Consider the following 27,357-nt stretch of genomic DNA (forward strand, 5'->3'; position numbering starts at 1 on the left):
GCTGGTATTCCATAAATGGTAAACAAGAGTTGGTCCAGTGCATTATATAGTGACATAACCTATATACTTATTGACTCTCAGCTGATTCAACCACAATCCTGACCATTGAAATACTACCCCTACTGACGGAGAAAAGCAGACTATGAAAAGGAAATGAAAAGAATTTCTATTGTAAAGTCAGAAACATCTGCTCAAGTGGATCTGAAAAGGGTGAAAATGGCTGAGTCATTATTGCCAAGTTGAGCATGTTGACATGATTAGCATTATGATGTTTTTGCTTGATGTGCAAAAGTAAGAAACTGAAACCATTGCCTTTGACCCATAGAAACAAAAGCTCCTCTAAATAACAATATGGCGATGGCAACAATATCTAAACATGCACAATTTATTCAAAGTGACTTTTTTAGAGGTCGGTGACGCTGAGGAGTGCACAGAACAGAAGGAGAACAAGAACACTTGCTATTATAAAAGATGTCTCCATCTCATCTACCCTTAACCTTACTTTCTTCTGGAAATCAATAGCAAGAAAACACCTGAGAAAGCAAGAAAACAGGAGAGAAATAAAAGTGTCTGCTATGCTTAACACAACCCAAACGTATTTGTACGCTTTAAACTAACTGGCTCTCAAACAAAGTGAAATGTCACATAAAGCTCAGGGTCAAAGTTTAAATTGTTTGGTGATAAAATTACAGCACTTTACTAGTCTGTGACTCTCTACTATTTCATTGAGGCATTTTTTCCCCTTCTTAAAAAGTATCTTTAAGTGAAGGTTAGCAACAATATAAATCTATAATTCAGTGTGCCAACATTTTTACAAAAAATTTGGTTGTGTATTACAAAAAAAAACAAAATGAAAAAAAAAAAAACTTAGATATAATACATTAACACAATTCATGTCAAAGAAAGGAAACGTGATACATTATTTATTCACACTTTACAAAAATCTTTTTACTACAACACCATCAGCAATCCAAAATAAACAGACAAGTTGCTTTCAATTAAAAATAAACAGAAGAAAAACAAAACTGACTGAGATAATGTAAGGAATAAAAAGGGACACCAAATGGGGAACTATAAGATGGTCCTCCCCAGTTCATCTATTTACTCTTGCTTGATAAAAGTCATTAAAATGGACTTCTGCCTCATAGCAAAAGTGTGTTTTCATTTAAAAAAAACGAAAAAGCAATGAGTAGCTGCACCAGTGATCTACAATAAGTGCTTGTCAATCCATTTGATTTTAAAAACATGACAAATTCAATAGGGAGGGGGAGACGGAAAACAAATTGGCTTTGAGAGTACGCGGGCAATAAACGACGGTGCCACCATAGACACTGAAGTTAAAAATCTGACCACGCTAACGGTACTCTAGCTTTGCATTTAGAAGACAAAAAATAAAAAAAATTACCATGTACGTTTTCATTAGGTCAGAGAACAGGCTTTACAGTAGTAAATCTAGCTTTACACTTGGCCTTGTGGCAGAATGGATTGGATGGCACAACAAGGAAATAACCGTGATCTAGCAGGAATTGAAATACAGAACGAGATCCAAACAAAGAAATACACAAGCAAAATATACAGTTAAAGTGAATTGCCTGAGTCGAGAGGAAAAGTGGCAGTAAATAGGGAATTCAAATGGGGAAAAAATAAATAAAAAAAAATAAACTTCTGGTATAATGATAGGATTTCTCCAAATCACGAGCGCGGATCACACAGCAGAAACACTCACTTTACTTGACTTTGTAGACCCCCAAAAAGATCAGAAGAATAAGATGTTCGATACCGAATACAAACCCCCCGACAAACAGAAATTAGGTTATTGTATAAGGATGGTGAAGATGTACAGAGAGATTGAGGCTGTTCAGGTGTCCACTGATAGCACTGGCAGTGCACTTAGAGAAATATCTTGAATATCGAAGTGGGTAACAGGACGACATCACCAGATATCTGCCTCAGTGAAATTAAACATCTATATTAATAAAAAAAAATAATAAAATAAAACTGATGCACTGGGTAAAAATAGGAACCTGGACAAGTGCAACTTTACATAGCAGAAACCTGAAAAAAAATTATTTTACACACGCTGGTTTTTTGAATGTTCATTAGGATGAACATCTAAAATGAATAGAAATGTAACTTTCATTTACAATACAATCATTTTTCATCCAAATCTAAAAGGTGTACGTACAAAAAAAAAAAAAAAAAAAAAAAAAAAAAAAAAAAAGGAAAGAAAGAAAGAAAAATGCAGTAGATCAGGAATTTTGTTGCTTGTATACAATCATGTAGAGAGAGGGAAAAAAAATATTTAAATAAAAATCAGGAGTGAGCTGGAGTCTTGGGTGGGCGAGGCATCTACAGGTCACACTGAGGGTTTCATTTATCGGCCTATGAGTGAGATGTGCTTGTCTTTGCCTGTTCTAACATTCTCTGCATCTTAACATGATTTCCTGCCAAACTTCCCCAGGTGCAAAGGCCATTCCAGATCCTCTCTCTTCACTGAAATCTTCACTTTCTCAGCTGTACGCACCAGAACAGCGAGCACCTCAGTTCAAGGAGGGCTCTATGGCACATGAAGCTAGACAACTTCATAAGTCGGCCATTTTGGCTCTTGAAATCTTGCTTTCTTAAAAGCATGAATAAAAAAGGTACAATCGCTCTGTACAGCTAGAGCATCCTTGGAGAGGCCTCAGCACCACTGAGTGCAAATGTGAGAGTTCGGCCAGCTCTCTTTACACATTAAAAGCCCTTATTTAAAGGGTTGCTCCTGGAGATCGGATTATCTGACCTAAGCTGGTGAAATTCCTTTTTTTTGTCATCAAATTCAGCTGCTTGCTCTAAACTGGCTTTAAAGAAGCATGATCAAAATCATGCGCTTCATGATAACTCGCTTGATCTGGTCTCCCTGCATGTGTTTTAAAGATATTGCCATTTAGTTATTTATATAAAAAAAGCTTTTTTCTGTCTTTAGGTAAAACTTACATGATCACTCAGGGCCCTTGGGGGTTTGGAAAAAAGTACAGAATGTTAACTGTGCCCAGAAACAGAAGGTGGAAAAGGAAAAATGAAACATAAAAAGAGAAACCGGTTGGGAGATGGTAGAGATAAGACTGACAGTAACGTCTGCTTCAGTTAAAATCCATGGGAATAAAAGTCTGCCATAACCCATCGCCTCTTAATGGATTCAGATTTATACACAACAGCCCTTGCCTCATTCTCTCTCCACTATGAGAGCAAAAGAAGGCAGGGGCCGGAGCTCCCCCTGCTGGCTCTGAGAACTACCTGCGAACAGGCAGATGAATGCCGTTGATAGCAGGCGGATAGGGCAGGAGCAGCTCCAGTTGTGCAAACAGGGAGAAGTGATCAGAGGGGATGTGGGGGTGGGGGCAGCCAGTGATATTGTTCTCATGGAGCCAGTGGGGGTCCAAGGGACCCAAAATCACACCCAGCACATTAAGCAAAGGTTGAGAGTAGAAGATGTAGTCAATGATGCCCTGAGAGAGAGGGAGGAAAAAAAAAAAAAAAAAAAAAAAAAAAAAAAGCACACACACACAAATTATTGTTGTTTTGTTGATTGTTTGTAAATTAAAATAAAACATTGATGGTTTGACACTTCAAGATAAAACACACTACAAACCACTTGATAAATATTTATAATTATTTTAATAACATTTTATATCTAATAACATGTTTTATAAATTTTTTTTAGACAGAGCCGTAGATCACTGACAAGCTAAATATCGCGTTCATTATCGAAGGCGATAATAAACGCGATATTGCGTAGCTTGTCAGTGATCTACGGCTCTGTCTATTAAATGCCGGTCCATTTGAAAGCAGGTGATGGCGATTTAGAGGTAATCAGGGAACCAGATTTACTGACTAATGCGCATGATTATATCGTTAGATATATCGCCCAGCCCCTGTAAATTCAAGTTGATAAATGTTTATTATTGTTTTAATAAATTAAAAACAATTTGTTAAATTTTTTAATTTTTTTTAAAAAATTTTTATTTAGATTTTCAAGCAAATGACTAGTACTAGTGTTAATTTCGTTAACGAAAACTATGTCGAAATATGTTTGTTGATGAGCTTTCTTCCCAAGACTAAGTCAAGATGACATTAAGGTCAATAAACGATAAATAAGACTATCAACATGCAACTTCGTTGACGAAATAAGACAAGACTAATATGCATTCAAAAAGATAAAAACTTTACCAAAAACCTCTTTTTATTTTCGTCAAAAAAGGAGCCAAAATGTTATTGCAGACTGCTCTACATGCATCTACTAGGCAAACTTTCATGAGTGCGGTTGCCAGATAGCAAAAGTTCTGCCCGGTGTTTTGCTTATTTTAAGCAATCTGGCAACCATGCGCAGGCTCCTCATTGCGGAAGCGCCGCCAATGATCTGAAAACACTGACAATCAAGCTGGAGTTTAGCGATCTAAATGAAAGCATCACTCAGCTGGTCTGTGTTTTGTCAAGAGCTGTCGACTATATTGTTTGCAATTGTGTTTGTTGAATAAATGCACTTACTCAACCGTTGTTTTTTTAATAGAGAAATAGGCTATTGCGAATTGGAATTATAGTTGGAACTACTTGGAATTTCACTCTTAGAATATTTTTCATTAGGTTTACAAAAATAGGACAAGGTTGACTAAATATGATAACTAAAATGGTACATTTGAGTGACAAAGACTAAAAAAAAATGGCTGCCAAAATGAATACTGCTATATGGTTAATTAATAATAATCTTATTGCTAAATGTCAAGTTTTCATTGTCTAAAACTAGACTAAAATGTTAAGACTTTTAGTCGACTAAAACTAAATAGGATAACGTTGACTAAATATGATAAAAACTAACAAGGACATTTAACAGGACTAAGACTAAGATTGAAAATAGCGGACAAAATTAACACTAATGACTAGAGATTAGGGGTGTTCTAAGAAATATTGTAAGAAATGAAATGCATGGTAATACTACACAAGATAATATCATAAATAATCCAGCAGCAGTGCTCAGGTTGACACTATAATTAGGGGTGGGAATCTATGGGTATCTCACGATTCGATTATGATTCAGAGGCCCACGATTCGATTACGATTAACGATGCATCACAATGTTGTCATACATCCTGTACATCTATTAGGGGTGGGAATCTTCAAGCACTTTATGAACCGATCCAATTTTTCCCCAATTAATTCTTCTGCTGTACAAATACATCTTTAAAACTTTACATCATAAACAAAATTGTAGTTATATGCTTTTTTTTATAGTTGGAATCTATGTATGTCTGTACTTCCATCTTAAAAACAGGGGTATGAATCTTCACTGGTTTCACGATTCAATTAAATTATCATTATCAACTCAATATCATGATGCGTCACATTCTCAGTTTTCAATATTACTGCACATGGCTACATTTTCATATAAATTTTATATCAAATTTATTGTGTGCAAAATTAACTTTTTATTATATAAGCACAGCAGGCTATTTTTTAAAACAATTACTTATTTAAAATAAGTGTTCTTTAAGTGTACGAAAGTTTACAGACAATAGTTGAGGATTTTTCTTTTTTTCCTCAGCATTATTGCCGTTTTCTTACTTATTTGATTATTGATGGGATTGTAGATTTATGAGGCTTTATTAGGATTAATTCACAGTTATGCACAGATCTATTTCGATATCATATGTTTTATCCCTGCTCTGAAAACATAACTGAATCAATTTCGTATAAGAGTATTCGAAAATGCAAGTGCATTTAACCGCAGCCGCAACTGAGCTTCAGGACAACAAACAAAGCGCACGTGAAAGTCTGTCAGTGCACGAGTTTCGTGCATCTAATAGTACTCTATACCAAACGGTAAAAATGAAAGCATATCTAAAATAAAACACGGCGGGTCAACACAGACTGTCAAGCAATGTGCACGTGTCTTACAGCGCAAATTCTGTGCAGTGAAGCCCGCATCGTCTCTAGCACGCACACGTGCCATATGCGGGAAAAAATAAACAAGCTCAGAATCGATTCTGAAATGTTCAGAAACGATTCAGAATCGTTGAAGAGAGAATCAAGATGCATCGGAAAATACATTTTTTCTCCCACCTCTAAATACAGGTGGTGGTATTGAACCTTAAAGGGATAGTTCTCCCAAAAATTAAAATTTTGAAGAAAAGTGGGCAAAATAAACAGCGGCTGGACCTCAGTGACTTAGATAAGTCATCAGGGTTAGATAAGTGATCAACCTTTTTTTTTTTTTTTTTTTTTTGGATGCTGTTGTATTGTTATGGCCACACTTTCTCCCTTAATTCAAATTTAAGTGTGATTCATTGGCCAAAGTTAAAAACAAATGTTAAATGTATTTCTTATTTACCTACATTAAGTTTATAATAGAAAACAATAAAATAGTTAGTAAATTATTTTGGCCACAATAATTGTGTAGTGAAAAAGTTATAGTGACAACCCTACTTCAGCCTTTAGATGTTTTTTGAATGCAAATAATCTAATATCTAAAACAGAAGAGACATACAAGCATTGCATATATATAAGAAATCAAACCTTAAAGTCAAAGGTGTAGTTGGTGAAAGGCATCAGGCCGTTCTCATAGGCACTCTTCAGCTTGAAGCCGTGCGTGATCCTGGAGGTGCCGTTCTTGCCGTTGCAGTTGAAGTTGGTCAAGCTGTCAATATATCGCAGCTCTTTGAAGTCCTTGTGGGTGCTGTCCACACCACCTGTGCTCAGGTACTCCACCACACCTGTGCGAGCATGAAAATCTCCATCAGGAATAATGCAAGAATGAAAACCAATATGGTCTAAACACTATGTTTCTGGCATACATACCTGAGTCAGGTAGAGAGTTGAGGTCAGCGCACAGGACGAGAGGGATGGCATTGGTTTCTCCTGAGATGGAGGAGAGCTTGAGACTGCGAGTGGCTTTGTCCACAATGTTCTTCACTTCAGACAGAAACATCATGGTCTGGACAAGCTTCACATCCGAGTACTCAGGGTCCCAGTGCATGTGGGCATTGGCCACAAGAAGGAGCTGTTTCTCCATGCCATGCAGAGGCTTCCCAGCTATAGAGCAGAGAGAGACACTGTTTAGATATTGCTTTGAGACTTAAGAGTCTCTGCTCAGTGTAAAACTAATAATTCATGAATTTTGCAACATCTCTGTTATTGAACTGAACTGACTCAAGCTGAACAACAACACTACTGTCTTCAGCTGAGCTGCTTATCACTGAACTGAACTCATTTTATGATGAATGAACTTTACACAGCTACTGAACCAAAACTGAACAGCCTGGAGCTGAAGAATGACACTATTGTCTTGCTACAGCTGCTTTACAGCAGTTTGGATTTGTCTCATGTGTCAAGTTTCCATCATTGATGGTTACTTCCCTATTTAATAATGTGAAGCTCCATATAATCAATATCTATTGAAAAAGTGCTATAACATTAAATGCAACTACCATCGAGATATGCCTTCTTAAGGTTTTAGTTAAAGCATAATAATTGGTATAAAATTTTTATATTGTTTGTGGCATTGTTTAGTATAAAAAATGGATTATACATTTGCTAAAATTACACTTAACATTGTTTTTAAATTTGTGTTTTAAACAAAGGAATTAAGTAAGCATTAAATGACAAAGATGTTTTAAATGAATTAATTTGGTGTTTTTGAATGTGAAATTATAGAATTGTATGGTAATTATATTTTATTTGATTATTTTTGAAAGCTTAGGTGTAAACATCTGCAACCTCATTACATCAGTTTTACTGCATCAAGCATGCTTTCCACCCTTTTTGCTAAATGTCGCTGAAAAACTAAAGTAATTGACAGAAGTGTTATTTCATAAAACATACATTTTTGATTTTTTTACGAAACCTTGCCAGGTAAGTGTATTAACCGTTTTATGAAAGCAATAAATGTTGTCCCTAACCCCCTTAAAATCACTGTAAACTATGACTTCACTATTCTGTAAAATATCAATTAATTCAGCTGTAAACAAACTAAACTTATAAATGATTATATTGTAATTTTAAAAATGATTATATTTTAATTTCACAACCATCATCATCATCATCATTTATCTTACTAGATTTTGGTCACATTAACCCAAATATCACAATACAATGAAAATATCAATATTTTTAGGTACTGGTGATTTTATATTTTCACAGTTAATCATATAGATTTAGTGTGAAATCACACCAGGACGAGCAACATCCACCAAGAGTGCAACTGTAAGTTTGGCAAAAAGAAAGGGCGAAAAGGAAACAGACCAGACTGCTCCATTATCTCTTTCCGCAGCTCTAGTAGTACAGCGACTCCGATGTTGTCCTTTGTCATCACCCTGTTCAACATAGCCTCTGAACCTTCTGAATTTGCCATAGCCAGCTGGTTGAACTCCACTGTGTGTTTCTGCACCAGACTGAACCTGCTCGACAGAAACAGTGAGGTCAGAACGACACATGCAAACACAACATGCTAGAACAACTGTTGTTCGAACCACTAAACTAAAGGCTTGCAGTCTGCTTAAGGTGGACACACTTCTCTGTTTTATAGAAGATGGCGCAGCCGTCCACATGTTTGCGGTCGGATTCAGACATGGTCCTGGCTCGGGACTTAGGACTGAAGAATCCTTCATAACCATGTTCCTTCAGCTCCACCAGGAAATAGTTGTAGTACTGCTCCGTCTCCACTTCCTATTGGGCAAATAAGAGATTGATTTTTTTGTTATGGCTGGGTGTAAATGAGACATCACCTGACTGAACAGTTTTGGCGACAATGGCTAATTTTGGAACTAAGTTTTCTTAAAGGTGTTTATTCCAGTAAGAATTCCTTTTAAAGCACAGTTCTCCAGCTTGAATTATGGGAGCAGCTGACAAACCTGTAGGCTGATGATATCCGCACTGCAGGTGAGAATCTCCTGCATGATGGACTTCTTCCTGTAGTCCCAGTTGAGGGCCCAGGAGGGACAGTAGCCGTAGAGCTGGCGTGTGGCGTACTTGTCACACAGCACATTGTAGCACATTACAGAGAAAAGTGCTAAAGTGTGAAGAGAGGAAGCAAGACTTGACAAATTTCTTTTTTCATGTGTCATTCATTAGGCATTCTAGACTTTCATAGAATTTGGCAAATTTTGAAAAAGAGCAGGATTGTACAATAAAGACAAAAAAATTATTATACAAAAATTAGTAGCAGTGACATTTTCAATTATTTTCATTTGCTTTTATTTTAAAATACTTATGAACTCATTTACTACATTGATAAATTTTATTAACTCAAGGAAAATTATAACTTATCACACAAGACCTTATCATAAATTCAGCATTATTTGATTAATTGTGCAGCCCTGGGTCTCTCATGAAGTAAAACAGCCTCTAAGCCACGCTTTGAGGATGTCTTGCCCCTTTTTTTTTTATTAGAAAAGAATTCTCTAAATTGCTGCACCTGGGTAAAAGAGAAGTGAAAGATGAAATGGTGCAGGCCTGTGTGACCATGTGAACTGAAGTGAAAGTGTCTCACCTGCTGGCCGTGTTCTTTCAGGCTCCTGCAGTGGTATCCATGAGCGAGGTGGTGGCTGTTCTATAGATACTACGGCCCCAAAAAAATAAAAACACTACACTCAGCGAGTGAACCTTTCAATAAAAACTGAGCAATGACTCAATGGAAATGGTCTGACCGCTGCATTGCCATGCAAGAACATAATAATTATCTCCACAGTAATTCAGAGAGAATCAAAAGAAAATGTTCAATCAGACAACAATGCCATGACTCATTTCATTGCATGAAATTAATCTGTTCTAAAGAGCATGTACAAGAATAGAAGGTATTCAGTGCTTGCCACACAAGCGGGGCAGCTTTACAAGGGTTGACTCACCACGTTTGGTGCCTGCGAGATTGTCCAGCAGGTAGTTGAGGAGCCGACGTGTCCCATCAGGCTCTTGGTAGAGGTTCAAGATTTCTTGTGCAAGTGGGTTCCCTACAGAACACAACAAAACATGAAACGTGACCTGTCACAGAAACAAGTATAATTACAGAACCAGTACATACATCACTGTAGAATTACGTTTACATCTGATTTTCTCAAATTCCATCACTGATCCTAACATCACTTAATTGGGAACCCAAAAGGGGAAAGAAGTCCCAAAAAAAAAAAAAAAAAATCAATATATTATCTATAATAAATTGCAAAATAGGGGAACACATCTTAATTCAAAATGGTTAACATTTTGCCAAACAATAAATAAAAATAGAGAAATTATTTTACATAGTCATTTTAAACAAAAATATATTTTAAATATTTATAGACTCAAAGTAATTAATAGCAGATCACAAAAAAAATTAAATAATAAAATAAATAATATGCATTCCAATTCCTATCCAAGAATGACCAGCTCACTACAGCAATTGTTACTTTAGCGCAACAGCTAACTATGCTCACACAGAATCCACACCTGGAGAAAGGCTCTGCACACATTCTCTGGCCCTTGAGTGTTTTAGATATTTTGACCAATTTGATTATTTTCTGCTACTAATAAGTGTAGTACACTCAGGCTAGTTTAAAACCTTTCACTATTTCTACATTCTAAATTCTAAAACCAGCACAGAAAAAGCAAAAACTTCCATAAAGTCCATCTGGGCCTGCAAAACTAAAGTTTAATGGGTTATAAAAGGAAGTAGTACCTTTCAAACCCAACGTTTGTAACTGAAAGAGTTTTCCAAGCTCAAAAGGCAGAACTCGTAACTGGTTGTTATTTAAAAGCAGTTCCCTGTGAAACAAACACACAAACAAAAATTTGCATGCCATAAAAACAGTGATAATCATACAGCAATAAGCACAAAAGTATACAGGGTGTTTTTAAAAGAGATCAACTATTGCACGAAAAGCCAAATGCTACAAAAAAAAACTCAACGTCAACAGGCCTTTTTGGCATAAAAGCCGCCATGCTGCACAAAACCTATTGGAGCCTGGTGCATTTAAGCTGTTGGATGAAATCCCAACCACTTTCAAAAGGTAGCATTTCAGCTCCTTTCAGAACATGATTTATATCCATACCGAGCACTAATCACACTAGCAGAGAAGTGGTAACATATTTCAACCTGTGACATGAAATTGATTCAGAGCTAACCACTGTGTCCCCTACATATGAGAACGGTGTGTTATCAGAGCATAGCCCCTGGAGGCAAACATCACTTCTGAGGAATATAGGACCTAATTAAAGCCTGGAGGTTAAATGACTTGCAAAAGCAAGCATGGGGTTAAAGTCTCTGAACACTACCACATTAGTCTCATCCATCTGCCTTACATCAAAATAAAATCTTTATGGTGGTTTCATTGTCTGGTTTCAAGCCAACTAGCTTCTCACCTGAGAGATACCATGTTGCCTAGCTCAGCGGGCAGGCTCCTGATTTTGTTGGACGAGAGGTCCAGGTACACCAAGTTGTGTAGTTTGGCAATGTCGGGCGGGATTCGTGAAAGTGAGTTATCACTGATGTGAAGAGCAGTGAGGTGGGTGAGGGACCATAATGCTGAACTTAAACTCCTCACTCTTCCTGCAAAAAAAAAAAAAAAGAGAGAACATAAACAGTAAATTGCGTGCTTAAGCAACCCAAACTTAAAAGGGACTTAAAAAGTGATGGCTATGAAAACAAATATAGTGAATGTATCCATGTAGGCTATGATTTACATTGTGAAAAAAAAGGAAATTACATTCTTAAAAAAAAAAAAAAAAAAAAAAAAAAACTACTTGCCCACCTTTTAAAACAAAAAACAAGCAGTTAACTTGGTAAGAGGTGCATTTACTCATCTGAACAATTATATCTATTACCAATTATAATGGTGTCTTTACAGTTACTGCTCTCACAAAAATAACTTAATTTAAGTTAAAATGTACATTTTAGTCAGAATTATTGCACTCTAATGTGCACGCTGATGTTCATTCAATGAAGTCTGTGAAGTATCACAGACTCCCTCGCTATGAAGAACCTTTATGAAAATTAAAAATGACTCTCTAACATTTACAGATGAGGATAAAACCATAAAAAGTTATATGCTTAGGAAAACATCTACAAATATTAAAAAGCATAAAGCAATTGGCTTGTGCACTTTTCCCACAACAGCACGGTCTGTGTCCTGTATTTCAGGTTTGTCCATAAAAACGTGACTGAATCGATAATCAGATTCGTTGATTTTCACTGATTAGTTATTGCAGTTCTACAAAACTCATGTATTTTAATTTACATTAAATGTCATTATATTACTGCATTAACTATTGGCAAGACTTAAAAACATGATACTGACTTCCACAGCGGAATCAAGGATTAATAGCTTTTTGCCTATTGCTTAACTTTATCTTCCAACACAATCACCTCGAGTGACAAAACAAAAATGGTTAAAGGTGGAGCAATTACTATAATTTGATTAATTAGCACTAACATTTTGCATTGGAATAATGAGCACTGAAAGTAACAATGAAATGATCAACAATGCAGATTTTCTTGCATATTGTGATAAATATCTGTGCGTAATGAAAAAAATGTAGGCCGGACACTTGTTTCTATTCAGCAGTTGTTTGAATTTTGAGATGCGGGCATCATGCTCAAAAGTGAAGGCGGGTGAACGAGAGCTTGCGGGGGTGGGTTTAAGCAGACTTAATGACTGGAGAATTCCTGTATACTTCACCAGAAAGAAGTCTGGTATTTTCACTGGAATATCCAGTTATGCCATTTTGATTAAAAACAATGAGGTCAACAACAACAACAAAAGCACAGATTAATAGTTCACAATAAGATCTATAACATGCATTTAAAAAAAATACAAAGTGAATTTTGATTTCATGGCAACTTTAAACAACCCGTGCATTTTGTTTTCATTTCACTCTGACATCATGACCCCCTCTGAGACCCTAAACATTACCAACAATCTCCAGCTCTGCCCAATATGACTTCTTCCCATTGGCCGCCTCCTCACTCGACATTATTGTGTACATCCGCCTTGGGTCAGGCGGATCATATTTTTCCTTGGGCATCCCGGTAATACTGTAAAAACAACAACAATCACTTTCACTACAGAACAATATCACAGGAAATATATAGAACTTTACACACACGACAGGAAACAGTGGGCGCAAATGTGCAAAGAAAAGGTGATATGGCTAGTTAAAAAAAAAAAAAAAAATTGGTAGTTAAAAAGTTAAAAAAAAAAAAAAAATTTAAAAAAAAATTTGAAAATTGTGGGGTGTAGTGAGAACACGCACAAAAGCAATTCCAGGATCAACAGCTGAGGGGATTTTTCCATTACGTGTATGACAAATAGACACTTACGCGCCGCTCAACGTCACCACGCGTCTCAAATTTGCATAAAGCTGCTTTCAATTAAAACGAATCATAAGGGTTTAAAACCATAAATGACAAATTAGAACTCGATAAAAGTAAATGCATTAGATGACAACTTGTGACAAAGTTTTGTAAGAAGTTACCAACTAGCGGTAGTAAATCTTTCAACGTTCTTGAGCGAGCAGCTGGCACTTTAGGGCAAAGGGCGACTCTATCGAAACATAATCTCGTTTAGAACCACGTTTGAAAGTGTAAAACTGTGAGTTGTGGCACAAAAGGAAAGTCGGTTCATATTACTAACGTTAATCCCAAGAAACAAAGGTGCAGCTTAAGTCCTTGCTAACTGAACTCCAAATAAACAAGGTGCCAGTATATAGCCTATCCATTACATAACTGCAGTGTTAATCGCAAACTAATCAGTTAACCAAAGGGCCAGATGCGGTTCGTTTTTGGTCCTTCGTCATCGCTGTGCAACGGAACCCAAACAAAAACACCACCACCTCGTGTTTATTTCCCAGACCTAACTTAGGGCTGCTAGCCGTGCGAGTCAAATAAACTGAGAAAACTGCAACCTGCAAGGCGTCTTAATGAGTCAATTAAGAACACGTAATTAGGGAATTAATTAGCTTTAGATCGTAATATGTACTTGCCACAGATTTGCTGTCTAACTGCTGAAGTGAATTAGTTTGATCGGACCCCCTACAATGTGAGTGTTATCCGTTTAACGTTACTGGAGAGAACCCCTCTAGATAAACAGAGAGTTACTTTTTAAGTGCACTTGTGCTATATTAATCGCCCGGGATCATCAAAAGTAAATTAAGTTTTACGATGTTAATAAATATATAGAATAGTATACATTAGCATATGTAGCTTTCCTACGGACACAGCAGGCTGCTTACATAACCAACAACATAGATCTCAACATTCAACATCGCTTGGTTGCTAATTTTATCAAACTATCATAGTTTTTAAAGCACCCACGCACACAGCTAATACAAATTAAAATATCACAATCTTATGGATCCATCATTTCCCCTCTATTCAGATTGAGCTAATTAGCTCATGGGCTAACTGGCTAACATGCGATTATACATTTACAAAACTAGACCAACACCAACCACAATGCAAAGCAATGTGAAAGAAAATATATTCCATTGCTTACGTACTACTAGATACATTTAAAAAGGCCTCAAACCCGTATTAGATTTACCTGTAAGCTCATACCAGTTCACAAAGACGAGTGCGCGTTTCCTTTGTTTCTGATCCGCTGCTCTTTCTTACTGAAGGCAAACAAGCATCATGGCGGCCGTGAGAGTTTCTGGGCGCGATAAGAAGCGCACCCCTCATTGGCTAACCCTGAAACGAGCGATCTGATTGGTCCGCTTGTGAGCTCGACGCCTCCACACTGTTTACGCCAGCGAGGCAGGCCAAAAATGAGACACAAAAATAGGTCAATTTTTTTGTTGATGTTTAGGGTTAGAGTAAGATGAGGTTATTTTTTTTATTATTATTTTTTTTTTATAAACTCGCCATAGATCATTATGCAATGATAATAGTAATGGCAACGGATTAAATTGCATTTAAGAAGCAAGTTAAGTAAACTGGAGGCATGTTTTTGTTGTAAACACTCTAAAAATTAGATATGTGGTGACTGATATACAAGAGATTGTCAGGCTTTCCTTTTTATTGATTCGGTGTTTCTTTGAACTTGAAAATCATACGACATACAATATACTTGAATCATTATTTTTTTTATAACTGATATGAGGCGCTTCACTTCCCAATAGATTATATCAAACACATAGAATAATGTGTGAAGAAACTGTACTTTCAGTTTGCTCTTGGAATATTCAAGCAATAAGTCTTTAAAGGCTTTCGTGTTTCCAATAAAATAAAATAAATGTTATAATTGAAATTCCTTTATGACATACAGTACATTTGACTGGACACTGGATGGCATCATAGAGCTTTACACTCACATCTGGGCTCTGTTCAAAATTCAATACTGGCTTACTGAATACCTCGTACTGTATACACCGTATACTACCTGTTATTTATTTATTTATTTATTTTAGGTAACCTAGCTGAAACAGTAGACGATAAAACAGACTATTATATACTGTAGCTATTCTATGGATATAGTACATTTGCATTGCTTTTGTCCTTAGACTTTTGATTGTGGTATGATAGTGAAATTGAGTAAAATTACAGTTTATTTGATGTTTTTATTATGTTTTTCAAGCTGTGATGTGGATTGGATTGTTTTCTTAATTTCATAAATCATAAACCCAACAGATGATAAGGAAAAAAACAACTTAAGTGAAATTTTCTATAATTAATGAACTCATAAACCACAAACATAGAAAAAAAAAAATTTTATATAATTAATGTAGTAATAAAAAAAGAAGAAACACACACACACACACACACACACACATATTGATATATATATATATATATATATATTATATATATATATATATATATATACATAAAAACTACATATTGATAATAGAATAACTACAGGTTTGCCAGACACATCTATATGTGCTAATGAATTTACATAATATCTAATTTGGCACTGACATGTAAAAGGAACACAGCCTTTTCAATAAACTGTGCTTGAAATGTGGGATGTAAAGATTTGGTGACAACACTGAAACTGTCAAGTGATAATCCTGCCATAAGCTCAAACACACTCCCACCCGCTGAGGGCTAAATATAGTTTCATCCCTGACATCTTCCACATCATGATACATGTAACCAGGGTTAAACCTTTCATGACAGAACACCACCAGGTCTGAGAGCTTGAGGTCTGGCTGAGGCCTGAAAGATACCTTGATGTTATATGCTAAATACCTTTTGTTTACAGAAATCACATTCAGGCTATTAAAGACAACAAAGCATTCAAAACAAAATGAATATGCAATCATTACCTCCTTGATTCAATACTTTTATATAAACCAAACATCTTAAATTCTATCCTTAGATTAAAGTCTTTTCTGATTCTTATACATTACGCCATTTTTTTGTCTGAAAGTCTAATTTCGAAAGAATTTTGAAACTTTTTTGTCTGAGATTCTTATTTGTGCTGAGTGTAATTTCAAATGTAGCATTTAATGCATTACAAATACACACAATTAAACAATTTTTTCATGCTCTTTGCATAATTTGACAAAATTAGCACTTGATTGGAAATGAAGCACAATATAATTTGGTTCAAGTGATATTAACCTTGGGTTTCCTTCTCACATTCATCTTCACTGACATGGTTGTCTCCTCAACCAAGTACACTTCAAAAAGTGATCAGTGTGAAGAAATGACAAAATTATGGTCAACATGTGACTGAAACGTTTGCCTTGTTTATTTCAGTAAACTTTTTGCATATGATTTTCTTTCTTGTGGAGTGTGTGTGCAGAATTTTTCATGTTGTTTACCTTTTGAAGCTATGATCATGACATAAGACAGTTTTAATGTGATTTTTATATAACAAAAAGTGCAAGAAACACTGTTTCAATAGGCAATAATGTGATTTATAAGTATATATCGGCATTCCAGGAAATATCTGATATAATATTAGATCTGTAATTTATTTTATAGTGTATATTTTACCAAGCCCCAACTATTACAATTTTATAATTCAAAACAAATCAGAGATGCAAACATTTCTTTATCATCCACATGTGCCCAATTGACTCCACATCATCCAATTAGCTCCTACATAAATTCTAAAGCATAATTTTAAGCAGCATCCTCATTTAGCAGCGTGCACATTGAAATCTGACAGATGCTTTTGCCGCATTCACTTATCTGAGCACTGCAAGGGTTGTGCTTGTCAAATGTTCTATCATTTTGTGTTTCTCAATCATCCCGCTCCCACTTCCACTGACTGTGCAGATGTGTGCCAGAAAGCTCTCCAGTGCAGTGACTTAACGCTTTGAACAGTAGGATTCATTTAAATGACTATGATTGAGACATCCCTGCCAAAAGCTATTGAATGGCTTTCAATAGCATGCAAGTGTCAGCATTATTAGCGCTTTCAAGAAATCGAACGCCTCGGGTTATATAAATCAAACACTTGATAATTATCTCAGCACAGTAGGAAAAGAGTCTGGTAATGTCATCATTTCCCATCTCTAATAAATAAGAACTGAAGGTCAAGGGAAAAAGAAAAGGTTGTAATAGAAAAAAAGAAGGAAATCTTTCATCATAAGCTTGCAGTGATGCTCATGGTATGGCATATAGGTTCCATTCTCTTTACTCACCAAGTCTTACAGCAATATCACATTTAGTATTCACTTTTGATTCATATTCATCGATGGATGACAGTTTTGACGTGTAATTGAGTTATAGAGAGGACTTGTTTAAATACACCTGACAACTTCAAAAAGAATTGTAAAGGGATGGTGATGGTAACAAACGGACTACTTACACTGAGCTTTGTGGCGTACTTCCATTTTCAAATACTGTATTTGGTCAGTGCTGTCAATACTGATTTTGGTGCTCAAGTATTATAAGTTTTTATTTATGATAAATTTTTTATAATAAATTCATAATATAAAAAAATAATTAAATAATTATGGTGAGGACAAATTTAACAATGTTATTAACTTTGCGTGTCAGGACAATATTTTTGTTACTTTCTTTGAAGATTTTAACAAATTTTATTACAACAATGCAACTGAGAATGTTGTTTGGTCAAGTTTGATCAGGTTTTGTTTTTCTTTTTGCCTTCTCTCAGTTTCTCTTTTAAAACAGAAAATCTGGATGTGTAATTCAAATGCGAACAAAGAAACCGCCTGTGGATCTGAATCATGAACAGAGAGGGCCCTGGGGATCCCTTCAAGCTGAGAATTTGTCACAAGGGCTTCGTTTTGACCTTTGACCTTTGACATGAAGCTGTCACAGCACTGACCGTCCATATTTTATTTTCTGCATCTCATTTAATAATTCAAGGTATACAGGGTTGTTTTTTTTTCCTTTGTGGTGTCTCCCTGTTCAATTCTCACACCCACACCCCCACATTCTCACCTCCAGTGAGCACGTCTCTAGCAATAAGAGCAATGTTATAATTACATTTACCTCTTTGCATAACAAAGTGAATGGCCAAGTATGTCTACAAGCTATATTTTGGAATGCAAGCGACATTGGGCAGAAAAACAGCCTGGGTCATTAAATCTATTACCTTAGAGAAGCACAGAAAATATTAGAAGTTGCATTTAGCCTTTTCCAGCATCTGTAGGGTATCTCATGATATGTGGAATTGCAGTTTATTCACCGTCTGCCTATGTGTCCAGTTGCCCCATCATGAGTGGACAGATATACCATGATAACATGGCCCTGCTACCCATGATGTTCCCCTAAAGCTCCACACCTTGAAATATCCTAACCAACATGCCCCATTACTCATCTTCTGGACCTTGTCGGGCAAACTGAGTGACAGACTTGCACAGACAAGATGCCACATGGATACATAGTTGATTAAACATGGGCTACCTGAGCATTTAATGCATTCTGGGGGCATGATTCCTGCCATGGGTTTACATCATCTTGTACCATCACATGGCCAAGACCTCAAATCATTGAGACTGAAAGGACAGGTCCTGCTTCAACTCAAATAGCAATTACTCACACTTTCACATACCAGCTCACCTTTGGAAAATACTTTTTCTCATGAACTGAAATTTTAAAGGCCTTTGTTTTATCATTTGTGCTATAACTTTAAGGTGGCTTTTCCGACCTCTTTCAGTGGAAATCTATTGATAGACACTCATGTAGCATTTCAACATGGTCAGGAGAGATATAGCTCATAGAAACATCAAGTACAAACTTAAATGTTATTCATCATCCATCAAGTGCTTCCATGAAATGCATTTGTCTTAATTAGAAGTTTTAATAATCACCCTAATCATTTACTTTTTTCGGTATATTTTTGTCCTATCAGTAAAATATTTGTTTTTCCTTAAAAAAATGTAATGATATATTTTCAGAGAATATTTCTTATATTTATATTTCTTATATAATACACTACAGGTACATATAAAATATTTGAAAGAAAAATAAGCTTAATTATAAAATTATTCTCTGAAAATATGTCTTAATATTATACCAAATGTGTCTTTCTCAAGTACATTTTAAGTCTTTTCAATGTATATATTCAATGAAAAAAAATGAAGACAGAAATGAAATGAAGACAGTGATCAATCCCAACAACACTACAGGTGATGACAATTAACGCAAATTAACCACTAAATCATGGTTTGACAAAACTGCTATATATTCGATTTTTCCCCTCCCCCTTTGAATCTATAAATAAGGAGCCTCATTAGCTAAAGGGCAAAAACCAAAGGAGGCTGGAGCAGAAAACAGTTCAAGGCAGTGTTCAAGGCACAAAACCTTGTTTTGTTTTTTTTCTCCAGCCGCGTGTGCCATGTGCACACAGGTTCCTGTGGCTCAGTGATAGAGCATTGTGTTAGCAGCGCAAAAGGTTGTGGGTTCATTTCCCAGGGAACACACATACTGGTAAAATTTTTTTTTTAAAAAGTATAGCCTGAATGTACTGTAAGTCGATTTGGATAAAAGTCTCTGCTAAATGCATAAATGTAAATGTACAGCTGGGGTGCTGGTAAACCCACCAAGTCATTACACACACTAAGTGAGTTCAGCATCCCTGAGTTGATAAAACTTCATATCCCGCCGCCCATAGCGATATTCTGCTGAAAACTGTATGTTTGCCTGTATGATTGCATGCATGTGAGCCAGTATACTGACAAAGAGCAAGAAATATATGCACAGTTGCCACATATCTGAGCTTGTCACAGAAAGCAGCAGGAATGACACATCTGCGAGCTGAGATATAAGCTCTGGCGCTGACTCCTGTGAACAAAGCAACCAAATGAGAACAACAGAACTGAATATTTTGGATTGTGAAAGAAAATGAGAACAACAGAACCCAGCACATTTTGTAATATTTCTTAATATTGACCTTCTCACTGAATTACAATTAAGAGGGCTCAAGTGAATTTGTAATTGCATCAGTCAGCATTTTGAAGCCAGAGCATTTGCCCTAAAAGGGCCATAAAGAGAGAATGGTTGATTACCCAGCAAACACCTAGTGTGAGTCCATTGCTCATATTATTAATGCAGCATTCAAAGCATCACAGTGTCTTTCTCATGCTCTAGTGAGCTGCCTACAGAGGCAATAATTTGGGCATCAGAGATATTGCAAATCTGTTGTTAAAAACATGTTGTTGAAGGGCCAATCCATACAAATATGGAAGTTCTGTCATCATTTACTCACCCTCATGTTGTTCCTGTATGACTCTATTTCTTCTGTGGAACACAAAAGAAGATATTTTGAGAAATATCTCAGTGGTTATTTATTTATTTGTTTGTGTTCCACAGAACACCAGACTGTCAGACAGGTTTGGACCAAATGGGACCAAAATGGGGCTGAAATCAGAATTTTTTTGTTGAATGTTCCCTTTAACCCTATAAAGCCTATTGTATCATGATTGAAATGCAAATTATGAACAACATATTGTACACAATCTACTGCATGCATTGATCAACTAATTGACAGTTTACTATTTTTTTTTGCAAGTAAATGGCCTTTAGTATAATTGTAAAAATGTCCACCTTCAGGCTGTTGAATATATTCTTTTTTATGACGTGCTTTTACTGATTTTTATAAAGTAAATAACTACTTATATTATTAGCAATATTATGAAATTTATTATCTTTTTTAATAAAAATCATGTTGAAATGTATCAAATACATCAAGCTTTTCAGAAATGTTTGTGTACATCTCTCATTTATCATTGTATTGCACTGCATTATATGTTTTGCTCCTCACAATAAAAACCTCAGAGCTTTGATACATGAGCTTAAGCATTTAAATATCATAGCTATAGAGCAACACCTGATATTTGCATGCTTTTTCTGTAAGCAGTCTGCTATACTGTATACATAAAGATGCCTATTTTTGCTCAGTTTGGACCTCTGAGTAAAATTGAGGTGTTTTTTTCCTTCTCGAGTATAAGCCCCATATTCTTGATGACATTATATGAGTCATGAATGCCTGATCAACAACAACAACAACTTTTAAATATATTTCTGACTGTTATTTTATGAGTCACGCTTTGCAGTGTTAAGTTATCTTATAGCCTTATAGCCAAATTCTTTAGAATAGGCATTTGCATTATATATCTACTTCTTTAGCAGAAATACATTGTGACATGTAATGCTTTATGTTCACGCTTAGAAAAAACTCCAATCCAAAAATGAGCATGGTTCTTACTAGAAAGGTGATCAGATTAATGTTACACGTATCGATTTTAAAATATACTTATTGTTAATTTAACAGTATTTTTAATCATTATTATTCCTAACAGTCCCAAAACTCTGGCAATTTGATAATACCTTTCAGAGTCAACTTTGATTTATTTTTATGCTTACTAGTATTGTGCAGATAGCTAGATTAGCAACTTACCCAACATATATCCAAAAATCCTCTGATTTTTTAGGCCTGTCATTAAGTACCTCACACTTCCCTCATGTTGTTTCGTAGAAAGAAGCTCTCTCGCTCATATTTTGTGTATGTATTCCGAGAGTTCTGCTATCCATCAGACTGCCCGTCACCCGGTCCAGTAAGCAGTGGGACTGTACCTGTAACAGCCCTGAAAGACAGCGGAACATAGATTTGGTGTCATTTTCAATAACATGCACCTGGAATGAAATGAAAAAATGGCCCCCCAACAAGTTTTTGTCCTCCTACTGTCGTTTCTTTCACTTCAACAACGTTCAGTTTTCATTATTTTTACTTACAGTATTTACATTTAGCAACATGCATGCCCTTATTACTCACCTCCTTCAATGTCGGTGTAGTAAAAACACACTATATGTGGAACATAAGCTCCTCAATGCAATGTCCTCCTACTGTTTCTTTCGTTACAAATGTCGATTAGCATTTTTTTTTTTTATAGAAAACACACTATTGTCATAAGCTCCTCAATCTCGAAAATTTTTCATAAGCTCCTCAATGCAATACTTCGATAGCATTTTTTTTTTTCTCTCTAAAACTCTTGAGACCACATTGACAAGCTGGGTATTCAAAAATAAATTGAAATCTAGAATTACATAAAATGTTTTGGGATATTGAAAAATGTATTTAACATTGTGACATAAAATGAAGACATATTTATGATTTTTCTCTGTTTCTTGGCCCCAATGGTTCTATCAGTTAGTCAGTCTGTTGCAAAAAAGTTGTTTTATAGTAAATGAATGCACATTACTGTTGAATCTCAATATTTATATAGCACAATAGTATTTCCTATTTTAATCAACTGTGATTTATCAATTCAGCACCATGCTTTGCAATCATTCTCATTTTGACAAAACATTTTAACAAAAGCCATTATGGCTCAGTGCTGACTAAATTTCACATTGTTCAACATCACAGGTCATTCTTGTAGAGTAACTATAATAATAGTTCAGCAGCGTTAACTAATTCATAAATTCTGTTTTTACACAACTAAAAAAATGGTTATATATAAAAACACTTTCATTTTAGTTTGACTTTTAAAAGTAAAAGTCCAGAGGTACAATTAGTTGGTTACTGACATCCTAAATTCTACATAATTTGCTATTTTCAGCTAGTAGTCAATGAATCTCGCTTTCATTGACTATATTTGCTAGAAATACAGGCCTAATAATTGTATAGCAAGGTAACAATCACGTCTCTAAAAATAAATAAGGATATTTGATCCTTAAGCATGTGGAGCAAAATGAAGCATCCAAATTACTCCAAAGCACAAGCATGTGGCATAATATATATAGCATTTATCACTTCACATTGGGAATTACATAATTGACTTCAGCAGGAACTGTCAGGAGATTACATTTTGTGATAAATGCTAGTAATTATAACAGAAAATTGATGTATTCTACTATAAATACCTGATAATTGGTCAGCTGTAGGTTACATTACAACATTTGTAATTTTCATGTAAAATATTGTAAAATAAAATAAAATGTAATATTTAAATTTTAAAATTAAGATTTAAATTGTGCAAGGAACCAGCAAAAATAAGTATTTTCTAATCAGTAACCTGCCCCTGTAATCATAATTTCTGTGAACAGGAATAAAAGTTGTTGGTGTTTATTACAAATGTGTTTATCTGTTATGTACATTATATACAAATTTTTGCTTTTGGCAATTATAAGATGCACTGTTGAAGTGTTTGCTAGTAACTAGCTGTATTATAAAAATAGCATTATATAATTCTTAAAAGATTACTGGGTATTGAAATGAAACTTTGATTAATATATTCCATGTACATTCATGACTTATTAATGAAAGTTATAACACGCCACTACTTATGGATTTTACAATGCTTTATTGCTAATTAATCACACATCGAGAGCTTGCATAGTTTGACAGCACAAACAGCACACCCCCGTCTCGCGAAGAGAGAGAGAGAGAGAGAGAGAGAGAGAGAGAGAGAGAGTAGGAGTGAAACGGGCACAAACACTCCCATATTTGTTCAGCGAGACACACTGGAGCGTACCGAAGACTCAAGCTCAACACCAGACATTCCCTGCCTCCTCTTTAGGAAAAAAAAAAATGTCTGTGGTTGACCACTGCCCCATCAAAAAGGCACCTGAAATTGATGAAAGATATTCATATCATCTTGGAGTTGTAAAAGTAAGCACACTATCTTGGGTATGATACGTTTGGCGCAGAGTTTTTGGCGGATCGCGCAGAGCTTCAGATTGGTTGCTACAAGTTTGAAGTCGAAGCGCGTTTTGGATGAGAATACGCCTGGAAATGGGGGATCTGTGCCCAAGACACTCAGAATGGATATAACTACCATCACCTTCCTCTCGCCGAACTCATCCGCGGATACTAATAGCACGAGCGCGCCTAGAGCCCCGCCGCATCCACAGTACGCTGCGATGCTCATCATTCTCGTGGTTACCGTGATTATCTTGGTGACCATAGTGGGTAATGTATTAGTGGTGGTGGCCGTTTTCACCAGCCGCGCGCTGCGTGCGCCACAGAACCTCTTTCTGGTCTCTTTGGCGTCCGCTGATATTTTGGTGGCCACTTTGGTTATTCCGTTCTCCCTAGCCAATGAAGTGATGGGCTACTGGTACTTTGGAAGCACCTGGTGTGCCTTCTACCTGGCTTTGGACGTGCTCTTTTGCACGTCATCCATTGTGCACCTCTGCGCCATAAGTTTGGACCGCTACTGGTCTGTCACCAAAGCGGTCAGCTACAACCTAAAGAGAACCCCGCGGAGAATAAAGTTCATGATCACGGTGGTGTGGGTCATTTCGGCCGTGATTTCCTTCCCACCGCTTCTCATGACCAAACACGACGAGCTGGAGTGCTTGCTGAACAACGAGACCTGGTACATCCTCTCCTCCTGCATGGTGTCGTTTTTTGCGCCTGGTCTTGTCATGATTTTAGTGTACTGCAAGATCTACAGGGTGGCCAAACAGCGCGCGTCCACCGTGTTCGTAGCTAAGAACGGGATGGAGCGACAGCCTTCACAATCCGAGACCTGCTTCGTGCGTAAAGGCAAGTCAGAGATGGAGAGCCCCAGCAGCCACAGCTCAGGCAGCCGAGAGCGCAAAGGCGAACTCGACGACATCGATCTGGAGGAGAGAAGCGTCTCCAACAGACAAAGAAATTCGCGCTTCGCCAAGAGCAGGAAGGTGGAAGGGGCACACGCGTGCCCAAAGCAAAATGGACGGCTGTCATGGGCATGTAGCCGCGCGTCGGACCTCGATCAGGAGCCGAAGGCGCGTCAGCTGTCTTTGTCCAAGTCCAAACTGGCACAGATGCGAGAGAAGCGCTTCACCTCCGTTCTGGCAGTGGTTATGGGGGTGTTCGTGCTCTGCTGGTTTCCTTTTTTCTTCACGTACAGCCTTCATGCCATATGCCGAGAAAGTTGCACAATACCGGATTCCCTGTTTAATCTCTTTTTCTGGATTGGTTACTGCAACAGTTCTGTTAACCCCATAATTTATACCATTTTCAATAGAGACTTTAGGAAAGCGTTCAAGAAAATAATGTGCAAGCATTCTATACGCACATAAATGCACACACATATGTGTATAGGTCAATGACAAAATAACAGTGTCAGAGATGATAAAGAGGGGAAATCTTTTGAAAATATAATATAATATAATATAATATAATATAATATAATATAATATAATATTATATTATATAATACACTGTAAAAAGTGGTAACCTGCGACTGTAACATTAAAGAGCTATTTTGACCTGATCTTACCTTTAAATTTAGTTTTGTTGGTGTAACCTAATATACAGTATTTAGGTTGAATCAACAATTTTTTAGGTTACCATTTTTTCAGTGTATAATATATAGACATATCTGCCTTAAAAATGTCAAGTGGTGTGATCATTAAATAAAAGCTACTAAAATTATTTCCTTGCACATTGAATATGAGTAGATAAATTATACATAAAAAAACTTTCAAACATTTCAAACCTTATTTTTATTGTAAACCTTATATCATGGTGTTCTTATAGTATGATGTCATTTTTTGTAATAAAATAATCTTATTAAGGCGGTGTTATAAGTTTTTTGTTTTTCTTGGCACATGAAAACAGAATGTCTTTCTGCATGTTACACCATGTTACACCACAAAAAAAAAAAAATAAATAAATAATAATAATAAAAAAAAAAACCTTGCTTCCATGGTTATTTTGTAGTGAAAGATATAATGCCAATTTATCTTTTTTTTTTCTAGAATTTAAGCTGTTTTTTTACAGTCTCCAGCTGGTTACACCACTTTGACATTTTTTCGTTAAACCCCACGAATATGACTTCTAATTCAGAAATTAAAACCATTTTATTATAGTACAAGTAGGAATTGCATTTTTGAATTATTTTATGGATCCTGACAAAAATGAGTGTTATATCATTGACCCATATATAATGTATGTGTTGGCATGTGTGTGCATGTGAACATCTTGTTTACCTGTGTATGAGTTTGTCTGTGTGCTCTGTAAATAGTGTTACGGGTTCTCTAAGCATTTCTCTTGCTTGTGCACATATTTTGGACTGTATTGTATTCATGTTTGATATTTTAAATTATATTATCAGATAAACACGGACAGGTTATTATTTACAGGAGTACATGCTCAAAATACTTCAAAACTGGATTGAAACAGCTTAGATAAGACAGACACTTTCATTAAATTGGCTCAGTGTACAAAGACATTAATGTGAGACATTTTAATAAAGTTTTTGAACTGACCGGTGTTTATGAAATAAACATTTACATTTACATTTATTCATTTAGCAGATGCTTTTATCCAGTGACTTAATATAGAGAAATACAACAAGCGATTCACCATAAAGAGGCAAATAAACACAGGAAGTGCTTGCTATACAAAGTTTCAGACATTGTTCAGATTAGTACAATCTAGACAGGGAGGGATTAAGGAAAGAGAAAGTTTATTTAAACTATTAACTGTTAATATCTTAGAATATTTTATAATCAGTTACCAGAGAGAAAACTGCAACTGTTTGCTCATTAGAAGCACATGTTTTTCAGTCTTGTGACAACACTGCAGATCTGAATTCTTGCTGCTGTCCTCGGTCCTGATGGGCTTCAAAGGCCTGTAAGAAAAGCTGGTGGTGAATTTGTGTCATCAAAAGGCTTTAAATACATGTAATATATTTATTTTTATTTTCCTCCCAATATGATAATGATAAATTAACTAGATCAGTCAAAGCTGCATAAGATGGCAAGAATAACTAGGTTTTGAAAGTCTAAATTTGATTGCCCTATTTTCAATGTAATTTATATGTTAATGCCACCATAATTGTATAATAAAATGTCCATAGCATTTAAATCTCAGCTGAACTGAAGAGTTATACAGAGTAGCTTATTCAAATCACCTTTAAAATCAAAGATTATATGATAGATCCCATTCTGTCTGCTGGTAAGTCTGAGCCAAATAAGAATTATTCATGTTTTAT

At 35.9% G+C, this 27,357-nt stretch overlaps 2 protein-coding genes across 4 annotated transcripts; one reads left to right on the plus strand and one right to left on the minus strand.

Annotated features, from left to right (window-relative positions):
* Positions 1–896: 896 nt before the first annotated feature.
* LOC109046087 (CCR4-NOT transcription complex, subunit 6a) lies at positions 897–14,700 on the minus strand. 3 transcript variants are annotated; one of them, XM_042748475.1, is made up of 12 exons: positions 14,544–14,700; positions 12,915–13,036; positions 11,365–11,551; positions 10,682–10,767; positions 9,876–9,977; positions 9,521–9,589; positions 8,883–9,040; positions 8,543–8,697; positions 8,275–8,429; positions 6,832–7,065; positions 6,550–6,746; positions 897–3,488 (listed from the first exon to the last, which is right to left on the minus strand). In XM_042748475.1, exons 2-12 carry the CDS (start codon positions 13,024–13,026, stop codon positions 3,273–3,275), a joined length of 1,671 nt encoding a protein of 556 aa, XP_042604409.1. In that variant the 5' UTR covers positions 13,027–13,036; positions 14,544–14,700; the 3' UTR covers positions 897–3,272. The 3 variants fall into 3 exon arrangements, with proteins under 3 accessions (XP_042604409.1, XP_042604410.1, XP_042604408.1); XM_042748476.1 differs by having other exon boundaries at positions 14,558–14,632; XM_042748474.1 differs by lacking the exon at positions 14,544–14,700 and adding an exon at positions 13,255–13,279.
* Positions 14,701–23,865: 9,165 nt separating this feature from the next.
* Positions 23,866–25,863, plus strand: LOC109046092 (alpha-2Db adrenergic receptor-like). Its single transcript, XM_042748477.1, has one exon. It carries the CDS (start codon positions 24,059–24,061, stop codon positions 25,436–25,438), a length of 1,380 nt encoding a protein of 459 aa, XP_042604411.1. The 5' UTR covers positions 23,866–24,058; the 3' UTR covers positions 25,439–25,863.
* The last annotated feature ends 1,494 nt before the right edge of the window (positions 25,864–27,357 follow it).

Source organism: Cyprinus carpio, chromosome B21 (genome assembly GCF_018340385.1).
Source record: "Cyprinus carpio isolate SPL01 chromosome B21, ASM1834038v1, whole genome shotgun sequence".
NCBI lineage: Eukaryota > Metazoa > Chordata > Actinopteri > Cypriniformes > Cyprinidae > Cyprinus > Cyprinus carpio.